General features: G+C 36.3%; 1 protein-coding gene across 1 annotated transcript in view; it reads right to left on the bottom strand.

The window, feature by feature from the left end:
* Positions 1 to 19,882, bottom strand: part of LOC111190568 (uncharacterized) — a 285,381-nt gene that overhangs the window by 31,942 nt on the left and 233,557 nt on the right. Inside the window, exons 7-13 of the mRNA XM_049472742.1 lie at positions 19,258 to 19,560; positions 15,258 to 15,542; positions 13,544 to 13,660; positions 11,994 to 12,089; positions 8,392 to 8,652; positions 7,850 to 8,173; positions 831 to 872 (exon numbers count right to left, since the gene is read on the bottom strand). Of these exons, the coding sequence (XP_049328699.1) occupies positions 831 to 872; positions 7,850 to 8,173; positions 8,392 to 8,652; positions 11,994 to 12,089; positions 13,544 to 13,660; positions 15,258 to 15,542; positions 19,258 to 19,560 (1,428 nt within the window). The remainder of the gene's footprint in view (positions 1 to 830; positions 873 to 7,849; positions 8,174 to 8,391; positions 8,653 to 11,993; positions 12,090 to 13,543; positions 13,661 to 15,257; positions 15,543 to 19,257; positions 19,561 to 19,882) is intronic.

The raw sequence follows: 19,882 nt of genomic DNA, 5'->3' as shown, positions 1-19,882 counted from the left end.
TGTGGGTTGCTGTGGTATCTGTGTGGGTTGATGTGGTATGTGCGTGGGTTGATGTGGTATCTGAGTGGGTTGATGTGGTATTTGTGTGGGTTGAAGTGGTATCTGTGTGGGTTGATGTGGTATGTGTGTGGGTTGATGTGGTATCTGTGTGGGTTGAAGTGGTATCTGTGTGGGTTGAAGTGGTATCTGTGTGGGTTAATGTGGTATCTGTGTGGGTTGCTGTGGTATCTGTGTGGGTTGCTGTGGTATCTGTGTGGGTTGAAGTGGTATCTGTGTGGGTTGATGTGGTATTGTTATGGGTTGATGTGGTATTGTTATGGGTTGATGTGGTATCTGTATGTGTTGCTGTGGTATCTGTGTGGGTTGAAGTGGTATCTGTGTGGGTTGATGTGGTATGTGTGTGGGTTGATGTGGTATCTGTGTGGGTTGATGTGGTATCTGTGTGGGTTGAAGTGGTATTGTTATGGGTTGCTGTGGTATCTGTGTGGTTTAATGTGGTATCTGTGTGGGTTGATGTGGTATTGTTATGGGTTGCTGTGGTATCTGTGTGGTTTAATGTGGTATCTGCGTGGGTTGCTGTGGTATCTGTGTGGGTTAATATGGTATGTGTGTGGGTTGATGTGGTATCTGTGTGGGTTGATGTGGTATCTGTGTGGGTTACTGTGGTTTCTGTGTGGGTTGATGTGGTATCTGTGTGGGTTAATGTGGTATCTGTGTGGGTTGATGTGATATCTGTATGGGTTGCTGGGGTATCTGTGTGGGTTGCTGTGGTATCTGTGTGGGTTACTGTGGTATCTGGCTTTGGTAAATATTACTTTAAAATAACTGACCTGGTGTATTGTCCTCCTCTGTCTCTTCACAGCTGTCTTTGACTGTAAAGAAACACATAAAGCACTTTAACTTAATGAGTTTAATTTTCTGCACTTAATTATTTGGTTAACTTCCAAGATGATGCCCAGAATCTGCACCCCTGCATCTACTTCCCTCATCATCATCATCATCATCTTACCCCCACTTAAATAAACCTATAATATGGATGATCATGAGTTACGGGTAGTTTAGCTTGCACAAGAGGAGTGCAGCCACTGGTGCAAATCACCCCGTCCTGATCTGGACCAGGAGTGCACACCCCCCCCCCCCCCCCCCTGCCCCCCAACAATCACTTCAAATGATTTGATGAATAAACAAAAACAAACAGACAACATTACAGTATTTACAGTGACTTACATTAACATTCCCAACACACACTTCTACACACCAACACTGTATTTATTTCAGATTCCCTCTTTAAATATAAACTATAATATTAAACTGTGACCTCTCTTAAAAAAGCTGAAAACACATCTGTTTACCTGCACTTTCCTCACTGATTAACTTGCTCAGCTTTGCACATTGTTAGTAATTGTTTTCTTGAATTTTTTATTTTAATTACCTACACATTCTTTTAATTGTAATGTCTTGTAATTTTAATATTATTTTAATATTGTTCTGTATCATGTCTTAAATGCATTTCTTATATTTCAATTTTTAGAATTTTAGATTCTGTTTGAAATGTCTTTCTAGCTCTAACAGTTCTTTTTATTTTTATTCATTTTGTTATTTTCCTTCTTTTAAATATATATTTTTAATCATGTTTGAACCATGTTTTATTCATGCTTTATTCTTATGTTTTATTTTAATTGTTATTCTCATCTCCATTAGACGAGTGAGAGCTCTGAAATGGATGGTGTGATGCTGCAGTTGTTACTCATTAATATATAAATCATTTATGTTTATTTGAAATTAAAAACTTTAAAACATTACTCTGGTACAGTATATTTATATTTGTTTATTTTTCTAAATCCAGCTTGTGAAATCTGCAGTCGTCTAATGCAATAAAAGATAAATGCAATGTTTTCAGAAATATTTCAGGTATATATCAGGTCTATTCCAAGTCTATTTCAGATATATTTCAGGTTATTTAAAGCATGTTAAGCTGCTATATGTGCTCAATGTAAATAAATCTGTTTTTGATCGTTGTGCAGTTTTATATTGAAAAGCTTTGTGGTTTGAGCAAACCCGCCCCCACTAAAAACGAATACACAGTATTTCCCTAAAAAATATAATTAACTTATAAATACAAACTGCACTGCTGACTGGAGTGTATACATCAAGATCTGTTAAACCCACACAATATTACAGTTTATACATAAATATTAACATTCATGTTCCTAACACTTCTACACATCATCAAAGTGTATTTATTTCAGGTTCCCTCTGTAAAAATAAACTGTAGTATATTATATAGTGATTGGTGTGCTGGCTTGTGGTTAGTGCATTGGGTAACTCCTCCATCTCTCTGCATTTTGCATCATAAAAGTCCTGCTTTACTGATTATGTATAAAATGTTAATTTTATATCAAATGTGATTAAATGAAAAACACACACAAAGACTTCACCTATCTATTGTATCTAAAGTATATAAAAGCACTGCCTAAATTCATCATATATACTGTTCTAAATAACACACACTTATAAACAATTCAATAAATAAATACTCAATGCTCATTAATGTATCATAATGAGACATAAATGTTTATTTTTTATTAATGTTTAATAATGTGTAATTTATTTTTAGGTCGCATAAAGAATTAACATATAAGAACTGTTAAGATTAAATATATATAACAGAGCTTAAATTAAACAGATAAACAAAAATAGCTCCATTATTACAAACATGTAACAAGTTAAAGTTTTTATTTAAAACATTTTGTCCCTCTGCTGCTGCCGTACCTCCATCAGATGACTGAGAGCTCTGAGATGGATGGTGTGATGCTGCTGTAGTTCCTCATTAATATATAATATATTTCAGTTTATTTTAAATTAAAAACTTTAAAACATTGCTCCAGTACAGTTCAGGTATGTTTCAGGAATATTTCAGGTCTGTTTTAGGAATATTACAGATCAGTTTCAGGAATATTTCAGGTCTGTTTTGGGTAGATTATGGTCTGTTTCAGGCATGTTCCTGGTATATTTCAGGCATATTTCTGGTAGATATTGGGTATGTTTCAGAAAAACTTCAGGTATATTTCAGGTTTGTTTCAGATATTGTATAAAAGGTCCTGAATCACCCCACGAGTCTTCTGATTGGTCCAGTAATTAAGCCCTTCAGCCAATCAGGGTGTTGGCTGAAAGTAGGTCATGCAACAATGTGCAGTGGAGAAAGGAACTAGGCAGACATGTTCCTCCATTCCTCCTAAGAAGCTTTACAGTTCCTGAGTTGTTTGAGTGTGGACTTTGGTGATTTGCAGTTTGAGTCTGTGACACAAAGTAAGCTGGACTTTTTCCTTTATCAGCTACTAGTTTAATTCCTGTTAGTTAGTTAGCTACTATTTTTACAGCTCATAGGATTAAAAGTTAAGTAGTATATTTGTATATTTACCTGCATATATGTGTATGTTTAGTGTTTTTCCTTAATATCTGTGATACTGTGTTGCATACTGAATTATTTATGGTGTAGTTGAGCTGGTTAACAGTGTTGTATGTGGAAATTTCCGGAGTCAGTTAAATTGCAGAGTCATTGCCTTTACCTTCTTTGCCCATAAGGTGGTGCTAACTCCCTATTATTTAGTTTAGAGCATGCAGTGTATAGGAATGCTATGCAGTGAAATTATAGTGTTTTGTTCTACTTGTACAATTGTGTTGTAATTGCTCTTTTTGTAAATATAATATATATTGTTATGTATTTTCTCTGTTATTGCAGACTCAAAGTAATGCTACTGCTAATTGCCAAATCCATAAAGCCACCTAAACCATCCTATGCCTCTCTGTCTTCTATGTCCTGACCGACATACGGGAGTGTTTGCTGCTTATCCAAAAACGTACTAGCCCTCCTAGTGAGATCTCCCTCACAGATATGTTTCAGGTATATTTATGGTATATTTCAGATATGTTTCAGGAATATTTTAAGCATGTTTCAGGTATATTTATGGTATATTTATAGTATATTTCAGCAATGTTTCAGGAATATTTCAGGTCTGTTTTAGAATTATTTCAGGTATATTTCAGGAATATTTCAGGTATGTTTTAGGAATATTTTAGGTCTGTTTCGGGTATATTTAAGGTATATTTCAGATCTGTTTCAGGTTTGTTTTCGGTATATTTATGGTATATTTCAACAATGTTTCAGGAATATTTCAGGTCTGTTTTAGAAATATTTCAGGTACATTTCAGGAATATTTCAGGTATGTTTTAGGAATATTTCAGATCTGTTTCAGGAATGTTTCAGGTATATTTCAGGTTTATTTTAGGAATATTTCATATCTGTTTCAGGAATGTTTCAGGTATATTTCAGGTTTATTTTAGGAATATTTTAGGTCTGTTTCGGGTATATTTAAGGTATATTTCAGGCATGTTTTAGGAATATTACAGATCTGTTCCAGGAATGTTTCAGGTATATTTCAGGTATGTTTTAGGAATATTTTAGGTCTGTTTCGGGTATATTTAAGGTATATTCTGGGTATGTTTTAGGAATATTACAGATCTGTTTCAGGAATGTTTGAGGTATATTTCAGGTTTGTTTTAGGTATATTTTCAGGCGGGTTTGTGCAGATTAAGGCAAAATGAGGAAGGTTTCTGCTAGGCAAGTTCATCAGATTAAGAGAGCAGCTGCTAAAATGTCATTACAAACCAGCAAACAGGTATTTAAAGCTGCTGGTGCCTCTGGAGGATCCTTCAAAGACATGCAGTGGTGCATAAAGCTACTATTCAGCCACCTCTAACCAGTTTTTTATTTTTGAAGAATATACTGTTATCATCGGGAGGTCTGTTCAACAAAACTCGATTTATACTCTAACAGGTATAATTTGCATAACAATTTGGAACACAGTGTAAAGATTCAGTTCATACTGGACAATAGAGTGTGATCCTGACCATAATCCAATAAACACAGTACATCTAGATGTACCGCTAAGAGCAGCGCGTGGTTGTAGCGCTAAGAGCAGCGCGTGGTTGTAGCTCTAAGAGCAGCGCGTGGTTGTACCGTTAAGAGCAGCGCGTGGTCGTAGCTCTAAGAGCAGAGCGTGGTTGTAGCTCTAAGAGCAGCGCGTGGTTGTAGCTCTAAGAGCAGAGCGTGGTTGTAGCTCTAAGAGCAGAGCGTGGTTGTAGCTCTAAGAGCAGTGTGTGGTTGTAGCTCTAAGAGCAGTGTGTGGTTGTAGCTCTAAGAGCAGAGCGTGGTTGTAGCTCTAAGAGCAGCGCGTGGTTGTAGCTCTAAGAGCAGCGTGTGGTTGTAGCTCTAAGAGCAGTGTGTGGTTGTAGCTCTAAGAGCAGTGTGTGGTTGTAGCTCTAAGAGCAGAGCGTGGTTGTAGCTCTAAGAGCAGCGCGTGGTTGTAGCTCTAAGAGCAGCGTGTGGTTGTAGCTCTAAGAGCAGCGCGTGGTTGTAGCTCTAAGAGCAGCGTGTGGTTGTACCGCTAAGAGCAGCGCGTGGTTGTAGCGCTAAGAGCAGCGCGTGGTTGTAGCTCTAAGAGCAGCGCGTGGTTGTAGCTCTAAGAGCAGCGCGTGGTTGTAGCTCGAAGAGCAGCGTGTGGTTGTAGCTCTAAGAGCAGCGTGTGGTTGTAGCTCTAAGAGCAGCGCGTGGTTGTAGCTCTAAGAGCAGCGCGTGGTTGTACCGCTAAGAGCAGCGCGTGGTTGTACCGCTAAGAGCAGCGCGTGGTTGTACCGCTAAGAGCAGCGCGTGGTTGTAGCTCTAAGAGCAGCGCGTGGTTGTACCGCTAAGAGCAGTGCGTGGTTGTAGCTCTAAGAGCAGCGTGTGGTTGTAGCGCTAAGAGCAGCGCGTGGTTGTAGCGCTAAGAGCAGCGCGTGGTTGTAGCTCTAAGAGCAGCGCGTGGTTGTAGCTCTAAGAGCAGCGCGTGGTTGTAGCGTTAAGAGCAGAGCGTGGTTGTAGCTCTAAGAGCAGCGCGTGGTTGTACCGCTAAGAGCAGCGCGTGGTTGTACCGCTAAGAGCAGCGCGTGGTTGTACCGCTAAGAGCAGCGCGTGGTTGTACCGCTAAGAGCAGCGCGTGGTTGTACCGCTAAGAGCAGCGCGTGGTTGTAGCGCTAAGAGCAGCGCGTGGTTGTAGCTCTAAGAGCAGCGTGTGGTTGTACCGCTAAGAGCAGCGCGTGGTTGTAGCGCTAAGAGCAGCGCGTGGTTGTAGCGTTAAGAGCAGCGCGTGGTTGTAGCTCTAAGAGCAGCGCGTGGTTGTAGCTCTAAGAGCAGCGCGTGGTTGTAGCTCTAAGAGCAGCGCGTGGTTGTAGCTCTAAGAGCAGCGCGTGGTTGTACCGCTAAGAGCAGCGCGTGGTTGTACCGCTAAGAGCAGCGCGTGGTTGTAGCTCTAACAGCAGCGTGTGGTTGTAGCGCTAAGAGCAGCGCGTGGTTGTAGCTCTAAGAGCAGCGCGTGGTTGTAGCTCTAAGAGCAGCGCGTGGTTGTAGCTCTAAGAGCAGCGCGTGGTTGTAGCTCTAAGAGCAGCGCGTGGTTGTAGCTCTAAGAGCAGCGCGTGGTTGTAGCTCTAAGAGCAGCGCGTGGTTGTAGCTCTAAGAGCAGCGCGTGGTTGTAGCTCTAAGAGCAGCGCGTGGTTGTAGCTCTAAGAGCAGCGCGTGGTTGTACCGCTAAGAGCAGCGCGTGGTTGTAGCTCTAAGAGCAGCGAGTGTAGACATTCTCATCTTCTTAAAGAAAAACTTGAAAATATAAAAATAACAGTTGTTTTGTCTAGCCTCAAATATGTTCATAGTTTTGGTACCTTAAGGAGCATCTTTCTCTCAGTAAAGTTAATAATATATATTTATCAAAGAAAAAACTTGTCATTCTCAGGGACCGAAAAAGTCTTAAAGTCTTATTTTTCATGTTTAACTGTTATAGTAGGATAGAGTTCAGTTTGTTAAGGCTCTAATTGTTCTATTATTTTGTACATGACAGTTCCTGTATTTTTTTTATTATTTATTTTGTTATGTTGCACATTGCAGTTTTAATAGTGCACACTGCTGCTACCAAAAAAGCCACTAGATGGCATTACATATATATCTTTAATTAAATTATTTAAATTTGACCATTAGTGCCTAATGTGGTGTATTACAGATCACTTTGCATCACTTATATCAAGCCCACCTTTTGAAATAAGATGTTGTAAATTTGATGAATCAAACCAATGACTGACCATAGACTAATCTAAAACTGGCATAGGCCTCTCTGCTGTAAAAAAAAAAAAAAAGAAAATTGAGAATCGAATCGAACAGTGACCTTAAAAGCGGAAATAAAATCGAATCGAGGATTTAGAGAATCGTGACACCCCTGGTAATCACTGAGCTTCAGTAAGGTTCACTAACCATAGCTGGGTGATTTACCTCCACTAGTGTAGTAGAGACGGACGTTTCGGACGCTTAAACATATAAATGAACTAATCAGCTACAGAGTAAGACTCTGCATCACTTTCCACTGTGTGTCAATCTGGCATCACCTCCATCCATGTAGATGATGACAGGATGTAGTAAAATTCCTACTTATACACACATTACATTACTGTATTTATAATTTATATTATTATTCTGACTACTACATGATGTTTTTCACTTGTCTGCCTCTACACACAACACCTCACCATACTGATCACACTGATACGACTCTGTATCAGTATAATAACATAGTTCAGTTAAACTGAATTATTATTTAATTATATTATTGGTATTGTGGAGTTTAATCATATACACCATGTTATGGTCTAGGCAGTGGAACTGTGTTCTCCAGAACCCATATGATCATATTTTTAATATTATTATTATTATTATTATTATATTATTAAATATTTTAATATTTTTAAAATTACCACCCCAGATACTCACTCTGACTTCCTGCAATGTCAGTAGTTCTGTACTGTTCAGAAGTTTTGTACTTTAAGTACATCTTCAGCATCTTCTCACACTGCAGACATTTCTTATCAGCTTTAAAGATTTTACTCCACTTCTCCTCCCTCTCTCTGTTCTTCTCCTCCTCCCTCTCTCTGTTCTTCTTCTCCTCCGGGGTTATCCAGGTTTTAGAGGTGCAGTTAAACTGAATCAGATCTTCTCCATCATACCCGAATTCATTAATACTGTTTAATACAGTCAGAGATCCATCAGAACTCTGTTCACCCTCACAGCCGTGCCTCCACTGAAGAACATGATCGTCTGAAACAGAAGAACAGATGGGTTTACCACTACAGAGGGTGCTTCAATTTTATTCACATTAGGATAATACTTATATTCATTTATGTTCACTAATGGTTGTTCAAAATGGAAGAATCAGATGTAGAGCAATTAATTGTGCAGGAATTAATTACACAACCTCTGCATTCAGACATTTAGGACAAAAAAAAAACAAAAAACAAAAAAACAGTGTTTCTCACCTGACTGAGAGTGTCCGAACTCATTCATCTGTGTGTTCAGGAGTCTATTTAACAGCTGTCTGTCGTACTCCAGTTTCTCAGTCCTGATTTTCCAGTCAGATTCTGAAATGATCTTCAGCCAGTTCTGTTTATTAGCAGTTCTGGATTCATCTGCACTGTTGTAGAAATCTATCTGTGTGTCGTTCAGCAGAGTTACAGCAGTGCAGTTGTAGCGATGATAATAAGAGTGCATGGTGTAGAGATACAACAGAGAGTGTTTATCTGTGGAGAAACAGAAATAAAACAGTGAGTTCATCAAATATCCTCTTAATAACAGCAAAGTCCTGCAGACTATAAAAGTCCTAATTAAAACTAAATCTCAGATTATCTCAGCTCTTACTGAGAAAAACAGAAACAACCTGAGATTCCTTTTCAGTTCTGTGTCTAAACTCACCCACAATCAAAAACAGACTAGATCTGCTATCCTGCTGATATTAATAATAATGATTTCATGAAGTTCTTTAATGATAGCCAAGCACTGCCTCTCACACATATATACTGAACTACTGTGGAATCATCAGAAAATTATATGTATTAAAATACATTGTACCACAGTTAGTTCCCACCCTGTAATGTGATTGGCTGAGAGGCGTTCTATGAGTGCTGTTATCAGCCGATAATGCACTGTAACCAAAGCTCTCCACGATTTACTCCGCCACATACAGGTAACCTAGAAATGATACAGCGCTTACAAACCAAATACAAACCAAATGCGATATCATTATACACCACTGGGGGGCGCTGGATCTCATAGAGGCACAGTGCAGAAACGCCATGTCTCCAATAGGTGGCACAGGCAAAGACACGGTTCCACAAATAAAAAAGCCCAGCGATTCAAAAATACATTTATTACACACATTTTCATCCACCAATATCAGGTTAAGAGCTGTTATTATTAAAATAAAAGCTTAAGCATATATATTTTCAAGTTAATATATGGTATTTTAAGCTGAATGTAAAATGTAAAATGGGGAAAACTTTAATTCTTAAAAAAAAACATTTTCTTTCAGTTAAACTAGCGATGGACTTTAATCTACACATATTTTTCTTCTGAAAACTGTTTATTTGGGTGAGTAAATCTCTTCTGTTTATTTACAGTAAGCTTAGAGTTCCACAGTTTTGACTGAAATGGCCGAAAATGCAGAGCTTTATACAGCGCAGCTACAAACAGAGCAGTAATGGAACTATTTTTAGGAGTTTTTAATAACCAAACAGATCCTATTTTCTCCTCCTGTTTAACTCAAAATCTTTCAATAAATAATGGATAATGGAACTGTGGTATAATCACAATAATATACTCGAGTTTTGTGCTATAACGTGTAATATTGACACTGCTGTACTGATCTACGACTGCATCACAGCAGTGCCAGTATGACACGTTATAGCACCTCTCGTCTATTATTGTTAAATTTAACAGCATTTTAGAATGCACTGGTGATAATTTTAGTCTGTTACATTTTTTTTATTATTTAGATAAAGGCTGAAGTGCAGATTTGAACAAAATTACTGCATGAAAATGTGAGGAACTAAAGCATTTTTAAACACTCTTTTCATTTCAGGGGCTCAAATGTAATTTGTGATGAATTGGATAAATTAAATAATTGTAAATAAAATGTTTATTTCTAATTGGTTGAAACCCCTTTGCTGGCAATGACTGCCTGAAGTCTTGAACTCATGAACATCACCAGACGCTGTTTCCTCTTTTCTAATGCTCTGCTGGGTCTTTACTGCAGCGGGTTTCAGGTGCTGTTGGTTTCTGGGTCTTTCTGTCTAAAGTTTAGTCTTTAGTAAGTGAAATTCTGCTTATTTGAGTTGAGATCAGGTGACTGACCTGGACATTTAAGAATATTTCACTTCTTTGCTTTAATAAACTCCTGGGTTGTTTCGGCTTTATGTTTTGGGTCGTTGTCCATCTGTAGTATGAATAACTCAGAATTCATCCGGCTGATTCTGTCCTGTATCTTATCAATAAACACTAGTAATATTCTTTGTTACTATCATTACATGTCATTGGATAACAATTTGATTTGCTGGTTTTATAGGACTCCAAAATCTGGTTTATGCACAACCGAATAGATATTTTTTTTCTGTTTGGTATCCAATTACTCCAAAATCATACAGTAATATCACTTGACATGCATGACATTAATAGTACGGACTGTCTTCTTCAAGGATTTCATTGTCTGATTTGATAACAATTCGATTTTTTTTTTTTGTTTTATAGCACTCCGAAATCTCTTTTATACAAAACCTAATGGCCATTTTATGGTATCCAATTACTCTAAAATGATACAGTAATATCAATTCAAACATATATCTAGGATACATGAGAATAAGATCTTTTAGAATTTAGTGCTGCAATTTGATTTGCTTATTTAATAGCACTCCAAACATTTCCAAAACGTTACACTGTTCTACAAACATCTACCTCATATTCAACTCTCACATCACTTTATTACACACATCTACCTCATATTCAACCCTCAGATCACTTTATTACACACATCTACCTCATATTCAACTCTCACATCACTTTATTACACACATCTACCTCATATTCAACTCTCAGATCACTTTATTACAAACATCTACCTCATATTCAACTCTCACATCACTTTATTACACACATCTACCTCATATTCAACCATCAGATCACTTTATTACAAACATCTACCTCATATTCAACTCTCACATCACTTTATTACACACATCTACCTCATATTCAACCATCAGATCACTTTATTACACACATCTACCTCATATTCAACTCTCAGATCACTTTATTACACACATCTACCTCATATTCAACTCTCACATCACTTTATTACAAACATCTACCTCATATTCAACTCTCACATCACTTTATTACAAACATCTACCTCACATTCAACTCTCAGATCACTTTATTATAAACATCTACCTCACATTCAACTCTCACATCACTTTATTACAAACATCTACCTCACATTCAACTCTCACATCACTTTATTACAAACATCTACCTCATATTCAACTCTCAGATCACTTTATTACAAACATCTACCTCATATTCAACTCTCACATCACTTTATTACACACATCTACCTCATATTCAACTCTCACATCACTTTATTACAAACATCTACCTCATATTCAACTCTCAGATCACTTAATTACAAACATCTACCTCATATTCAACTCTCACATCACTTTATTACACACATCTACCTCACATTCAACTCTCAGATCACTTTATTACACACATCTACCTCATATTCAACTCTCAGATCACTTTATTACAAACATCTACTTCATATTCAACTCTCAGATCACTTTATTACAAACATCTACCTCATATTCAACTCTCACATCACTTTATTACACACATCTACCTCATATTCAACTCTCACATCACTTTATTACACACATCTACCTCATATTCAACTCTCAGATCACTTTATTACACACATCTACCTCATATTCAACTATCAGATCACTTTATTACACACATCTACCTCATATTCAACTCTCAGATCTTTATTGTAAGTGCACTTTATTAGAAACCTTTTATTATTTATACTCACCAGTTTTCTGTCCTTTAGTAGCACCGCGCAGCAGTGGATCCTTGGTATCCTTCATCTCCTCACTAGTGTGTGAGGATCCATCACTGCTGTTATCAGCTGAAGAAAAGAATGAATAAAATACAGAACAGTTTATTTTTAGAAGCTACAATACAGATTAAGTGTCTGCAAAAGCTTTGCTGTACAACTGTCTGATCTCCCAATGGTGAGAAACTCCACTGCAACTTCTTAAACTGCCACTATTACAGCACCACTAGAGCTCAACACGCTCGGAGGAGAACACTAATAACACTAACACTTTTGGTATAAAAAAAAAACAAATTTTGCTACATTTGCCATGAAGGTAATTACATTTTTGCAGTAGTATTACTTGAAACTTGCATAATAAATACTATAACGAGTGTTCTTCAAGACTTTAATTGTGTTATTTGATCATTCTTTGATTTTCTTGTTTTATTGGAGTCTAAATTCTGGTCTATATACAATCAAATAGGGTTTTTTTGCTATCCCTTTACTCCAAATTCCTACAGTAATATAATTTGAAATTAAACATGATTAATACTATGGAAAGTGTTTTTAATACATCAGTGGTGTGACTGGATAACACATTGATGTTCTTCTTTAATAAGACTTTAAATTGTGGTCTGTAGATGAAAATGTTTAAAATGTAGTGGATTTAACCTGAAAACAGATGTATTTTAAATTTTCAGACTCTTCCTTGTTCTACAGATATATTCTACATATATTATGTGTTTCTGTTGTAAATGTGCTGATTAGAGATGGTTGAATTAAGAGTGTAAAACTCTTGTGTTTAATGGACATGTTCTGTCTCTGCAGGAAAGGCGAGCATAGCTTTCTCCCCCAGCTCCACTGTGCCCGCGACTCCAACTTTCACACAGATCATCTTTTCTCCAACAAATATCTTACTTTTTTACTGCTTATATATATATATAAAATGTTTTTTATTTTAATGTCATTATTATGATTACAACTATTATGATCGTTTTTTCATGAAAAAACTTGAAACGATAAAAACAACAATGACACTGACGCTGAGCATTAAGATTCTGAGGAACAGCTTTGAAGACTGGCGGAGGTCCTGCACCACCTGAACTACAAATTATTATAAAATAATTAAACAACAGAATAAATATTATAAAATAAATACATTTAAATATCTAAATAAATAAATGAATGATATGCATTTAAACTGAATATGACAATGAAATAATTACTTTGAGATTAATATATTCAGTGAAATCCTAGTGATAGAATAGTGTTTAAAGACATGGACGATGAATGTGGTGTTAAAAAAGCAACAAACATGATAAAAAAAACCTCCAATCAGATTCTTTAACTAGAAGGGAGTGGGATATTAACAAATGTCGCTTGGTCTGTTTAACATTAACAAATAAATATATTTACTGCCTTTCTGTATTGGAGTTTATGTTTGAAGAGACTGAGTGTGAAGTTAATGGTGTGAGTGGTGATCAGTTTTTCATATTAACTCTTTCTTCTTTAAACAGAATCTGTACAGACGCATTTATACTCACCAATGATTCCCTTCTTTTTCAGAACAAAGAGTACACCCAGCACAATCAGCAAGATCACAATCACCCCTCCAACTGCTCCTCCAATCAGTACCAGTCCAGCACTGTTTTTGGTGTTTACTGTAAAGAGAACAGATCTCAACATCAATCACAGAGTTATATTACTGCAGAAACACACAGTAGAACAGAGTTACTGATTTACTGATCCTGATTCATCTGCTGATGTACATAAACAAGCATAACACAACACATGCAGTAGGTGGCGCTATACACCCGTAAATATATTTTCATAAACTCAGAAACGTATGGAAGGTAAATCCTGTCAAAAATAAAACTAACACTAAACACTAAAATGAAAATGCAAAAACTCTTTTTCACTTTCTTTTTCCAAACGTGTGAAAATATTATGACAAAACTAAAAACAAAATTAAATTACTTTTATTTCAATTGTGCACTTGAGCATGGTTCATATGTTAGGCTTAGACTTCCTTTATTGTCATTCTTAATACACACGTGTACGCAGAACTAAATTCCATTGCATTGACTCGCCCAGAATATACAGAAAAAAAAGATTAATAAATATATATATATTTGATGATAAGCATAATAAATGTAAAAAATAAAATCAAAATGAAATTATAGCGTTTTTATTTATTAGTCCTTGCAATGTGCTGCATGTCTGACAGAATTCAAATTAAAATGTAAAAATCAATAGAAAAGTGACATTTTGTGATTCAGTGTTTGGCGTGGACGGCGCTTTAAGTGGCAAAATAAAACATTTCATTTTCTACTTTCATTTTTCATTTTACAATTGTCTTTTACATTTTCAACCTCACCAGCATGCAAATACATGTAAATTACTTTCCAAAAAAAGCACTCTGGGACTCTGTGGCGCCGCCTAAGCTTTTGTTCTTAATGGCTTTACTTTTTCTCCTTATATAACTTTTACTTTTATATTTTAAGTAGTTTTGAATCCAGTACTTTAAAACCATTACACTTTTACTTAAGAGTAAAACTTGAGTAAATATTGTGCCATTTGCCATTCATTTCCTATGGGAGGGTGTGATTTGTCTTCACAACATGAAATCAAGCAACAAATTACAACAGATTTGAGATTTTTTCAATTGTATGCAAATGAATTACGAAGCAGCAAAGCACCATTCTACGCTGATTGGCCGAGCAAATTCTTCAGACCAATCACAGACATGGGGGTCTGAGACGCTGATACATGCCCACCTTAATTCCCCCTAAAACTGTGAACTTTAAGAACTTTACACACTCATTCACTTTACCAGCCCTAAGCTATTATACCTCTATATTTGCACTGCTGTTATACGGGTTCTGTTTATACTTGTTCTGTCATTCCCCCTTAATCACACTCCACCCCCCCCCCCCCCCATTGCCCCCCATCACTATTGCACTATTGTCTTCTGTCTCACTTATGTCTATCTGTGTCCCTGTTGTAAATTGTAATTTATTTTATATTTATAATCCTATTTTCTGTGCTTGCTGTATTTTTGGGAAGGAGAGTAACGTAATTTTAATTCTCTGTATGTCCTGTACATATGCAGCAATGTGGTGCAACACCAGCGACTCGTCGTGTACCAGTGTGAACTCAGTGTTTCACTTTTACTGAGAAACTACTGCTACAAATCTAATGCAGTGCAATTAATGGTTACAATCTGCAATAAGTTTCACCAATCACAGTTATAATTACCCCATTTCTTCATCACTGGTTCTGTGAGGGAGCTGTGATTCACGTAACAGTCATAATCTGCTGGATCATCACCACTGATCTCCACACTCTCCCTCAGCTGGTAGGTTCCATCATCATTGGGTCTGACTCCAGAAGATGTGATCAGACGATCAGGAAGTAAAGTGTTGAACTTCCTCAGACTCATCTTCACGTCTTTGGGGTAGAATCCCGTGATCAGGCAGGTCAATATCAGCTTTCTCGAGTCTTTCACTGATTTCTTTGCAAACATATGAACATCAGGTGGAGCTGAAGAGAGAAAACAATTTACAGATATCAGTATTTAGTATTTAATAAAACACAAAATAAACATGGCCAACTGGGCTGAGCTCTTCTGATACAGTGTTCACAATTTCAGCACAAACTATAGTAACTACTTACTTTTTATACTAAATGTAATATTACATTTATGACATAAAGATGAACACATATTAATCACAGAATTAGTACCAAATTATTTTTATTATTATTATTATTATTATTATTATTATTATTATTATTATTATTATTAGTAGTAGTAGTAGTAGTAGTAGTAGTATTAGTATTATTATTAATCTCACAATAACCCAATTATAATCACTGTACTAGAGATTAGGTGTAACATTTCTGATGCAGAATGCAAAAGCAAATCAGTTCTATTAGCCATAACAAAAACAACAAAACAAACCCTATTTTAGTGATCTGTAGCGCATTTGGTAATTGCGCTTTGCGCAGCTAGATTTAGGGGCGTGTCCTGTGTCTTTGGTATAGTGAGGGCGCCATAAAAAAAGGTGTGTTCCCCTTTAAGACACAGCTGTGCGCTGACTTCTGTGCATTCCTATTTTAAGAGCACATAGGAAACTGCGCCGTCACGCTGTGAAGATACACCAGCAGCTTAGAGAAGAGTAAAGTTATTTTATTCTTTATTCTGTTTACTGTTTATGTAAAAACTGGGTTTGCATTTACTACATTTACTATACATTTACTATAGACAAATAAAATATATACATAAAAAAGGAAAAATAGGACATTTTAAAAAGATCATAAAAATTGATATATGAAAAATAATTAATTTGTATCTTATGAAGAAAAAAATTATAGTAGTGAAAGTAAAGTAAATTGATAAGAATGATAAGAAATTATCAAATTTCTATCAATAAACTAAGAACATGGGAATCATGGGGAAAAAAAATATATATAATATATTGATTAATAAAAGAATAAAAATAATTAAAATAAATAACAAAATTGTTACTGAGACTCTGGTTCAGGAAAAATGGTCGTTGCCATGGTGTGTCGGTCAGAAAACGACAGGGCACATCTTTAATTGGGTTTACTGAGTTTACTTTACAAAGCTGTTGTACAAATGTATGTGTGGTCTGGAGATTCGGGAGGATTCCCGATGGGCCGGCTCATGTCAATCTCGAGTTTGGGCCGGTTGGATGGAAAAAAATAATTTTGACACTTATCTGTCCCTTATCTAATCTTATTCTTGCATTAATATCCATTCAACTACGTATACATTCTCTATTCATCTGACAGCACAGACCCTACTTCACAGTAGATTAGATGGGTTTAACCATCTGAGGGAAATAAACGCTAACATAAAGCTTTATAGATCTGTTAAAATTATTAAGTCCATGAACTGAACATAAATATAAATCCTTATAAATATCAGAAATAAATATAACTAATAATACATTATAGTAACTGTGTAGATTTTTAAGTATATTATATTTTACAGTTGATTGCTGAAGATTCTGGGTGAGGTGTTTTTGCTAAAGGTAAGGAAGTGATGATATGTGGTATTTTGCACACGGTGACCCAGTTCTGGTTGCGTGGTTGACGGTTGACAGGGTTTTAATCAGTCAGTAGCGCACCTGTGTTTCCCACCAACATAGAAACATGCCAGAAATATTCCTGAACAAACATCACTTCCAGACCACCACGCCTTTAATTTATTCCTATTTTAATGATGCGGGTGCAAGGCGTGAAAATAGACTGTTGACGGGGTGTAAGATAGCAATGAGCATTAAAACAAGCATTTAGCAGGATGTATGATAGGGCTCTAAGACTCGAAAACAAAAAGTATAAAACAAACAAAATACTACTGAGGTCTAACAAACAAAGAAGCAAACAAACTAAAGAAAACAAACTCAGTTGACACAAACACTCAGTAACGTGCCAAAATGAAATTTAAAACCACATTTCACTGCACTTGATCTCTTTAATGGAAAGAAAAACTCTGAATTCGTGTGAGATTTGCACTAAAAATGCAGCTCATCTGCATTGTATTCCACTGTGTGGTGCTGCAAATGTTCACAAGCAAATCACAATGAACAGGATTACATTTTGTCTAGGAGCAGCACTGAATTCGTGCCAAAATTAAACGTGATCACTGTCCAATCAGAACCCTCTACTGAAATTGGGATGGTGCTGAGAAACAGTGTTAATTTCGTTGACGAATAATTTTCATCATAGTTTTCGTTAACGAAAACGAGACGATAACTAAATAATAACAGTATTAAAAAATTAAAACGAGACGAAATTAACTGACATTTTTGTCAACTAATAAAAACGAGATGAAAATGTTTGGCAGGAACGAAATCCAATCAGAACTGATTTAGTTTTGTGAAAGGTAGGGACCAGTTAGGAAGAGATCCAATCACTGCTACTATAGTGGAGGTGGAGAGGCGGGGTAGTCAACCAATCAGTACCCGCCTCTCCTGCAGTAGCACGGCATGGTTAGATACAAACCCTGGAATTAAACTGTTGTTACTTACGGAGCTCGACTGGAAGTTAACTCGACAGTGTTCAGCAGGGAGAGAGGGAGAGAGAGAGAGGGGAGAGGTGATATATTTCTCCTTTGACGTCGCAAAAAACAAGATAACGTGTAAACCGCGTGGAGCGACTCAATCTCCGGTAAAAACTCCACTAATCTTTCAGCTTCTGCAGAGCAGAGTCACACAGATCTCAATGCAGAGAGCAGCGTTTTAATACTGATGTTATTTCATGAGCTGATGTGTTTAACTCAGCAGTGCACTAAAACACAGAACTGATACAGAAATCTCTCATTAAGATCAGATCATCTGTTTAGTCTCACAGTGGGAAAGATATAGCTAGTGTTAAAGCAGGAACTCAATAATATATCCAAAATAAAACAATAAAATAAGTGAATCTATGAACCCAAAAGTCTGTGTAAAGTTCCTTACAGCACTTTCTCATAAGTTTCTCACTTTAACTCATGAAGTCTCTCAGTACATCCTGAGAGCATCTCTACAGGACAGTGTGTGAATGTGTGTTTTTGATCTCATTTATAGACTGTAGCTCCAGTAGGTGTGCTGGGTTACTGCTGGAGATAAAACTAGATCCTTTAAAAGCTGTTTTTCTGCGTCTACAGCTCTGTTCACACTATAATTTAACTATTCAGATGTTTTATGATTTCTAGAACAATTTTTTAAATGCAAATTATTTATAGTCACATACCTACAATAATAATAGACATTAAGTCATATATAAATATATTTCACATTCAAACATTAACAATATTACTCAACTGGTTATTAAATGTTTCATTTTGTGTGTAAGTGTGTAGTTAATAATTCAAGTGAACTGATGAAAAATCATGTACATTTACACCCTTTACATTTTAGTCGACTAAATTGACTGTAATTTTAGTCGACTATATTCTTATGATATTTAGTCGACTAAAACTAAAAACATTAGTGCTTTCTTATGACTGGTCCAGTCAGACGCTACAATATATTTTACAAAGGAAAATGAGAAAATAGTAACGCACATTGACATTGATAAATAAATTTAATCTGATTACTGGATTGAAAACAGTAACGCGTTAGATTAATCATCACTGAAAACAATGGTCAGATTAGAGTAACTGACATCCCAGCATGTGATGCATCTCCCAGTGTGTGTGTGTGTGTGTTTGTTAAATAATATCACCCATATTACCACCACGGATACTCACTGTGACTCTGTGTGATGTCAGTAGTTTTGTACTTTAAGTACATCTTCAGCATCTCCTCACACTGCTCACATTTCCCAACAGCATTAAAGATACTCCACTTCTCCTCCCTCTCTCTGTTCTTCTTCTCCTCCCTCTCTCTGTTCTTCTTCTCCTCCGGGGTTATCCGGGTTTTAGAGGTGCAGTTAAACTGAATCAGATCTTCTCCATCATAACCGAATTCATTAATACTGTTTAATACAGTCAGAGATCCATCAGAACTCTGTTCACCCTCACAGCCGTGCCTCCACTGAAGAACATGAACACCTGAAACAGAAGAACAGATGTGTTTCATCAGTATTTAACCTTTTAACATCTGTGTCAAGAAAAAGCAGACTATTTTGTTTTTGCATTTTTAATATAGGGCACAATATATATTTTAAAATACAATTTAAATAAATGTGTTTGTGTTTTAAGGCCCCAAATTAAGAAATACAGAAAATAACAAATACAAAAAAAGTGTATGCTATAAAAGTTATAAAGTCCTATTAATCCAATGCTTTTAAGACCATAATATGCTCATCCACAACGGAATAATACTGAAACAGACAGTGACCTCTGCTGGATTTTTAGACTAACAGTCCTTTGT

The sequence above is a fragment of the Astyanax mexicanus genome, unplaced genomic scaffold (genome assembly GCF_023375975.1).
Source record: "Astyanax mexicanus isolate ESR-SI-001 unplaced genomic scaffold, AstMex3_surface scaffold_31, whole genome shotgun sequence".
NCBI classification, from domain to species: Eukaryota; Metazoa; Chordata; class Actinopteri; order Characiformes; family Acestrorhamphidae; genus Astyanax; species Astyanax mexicanus.
This window is presented reverse-complemented; position numbering and strand designations above follow the sequence as displayed.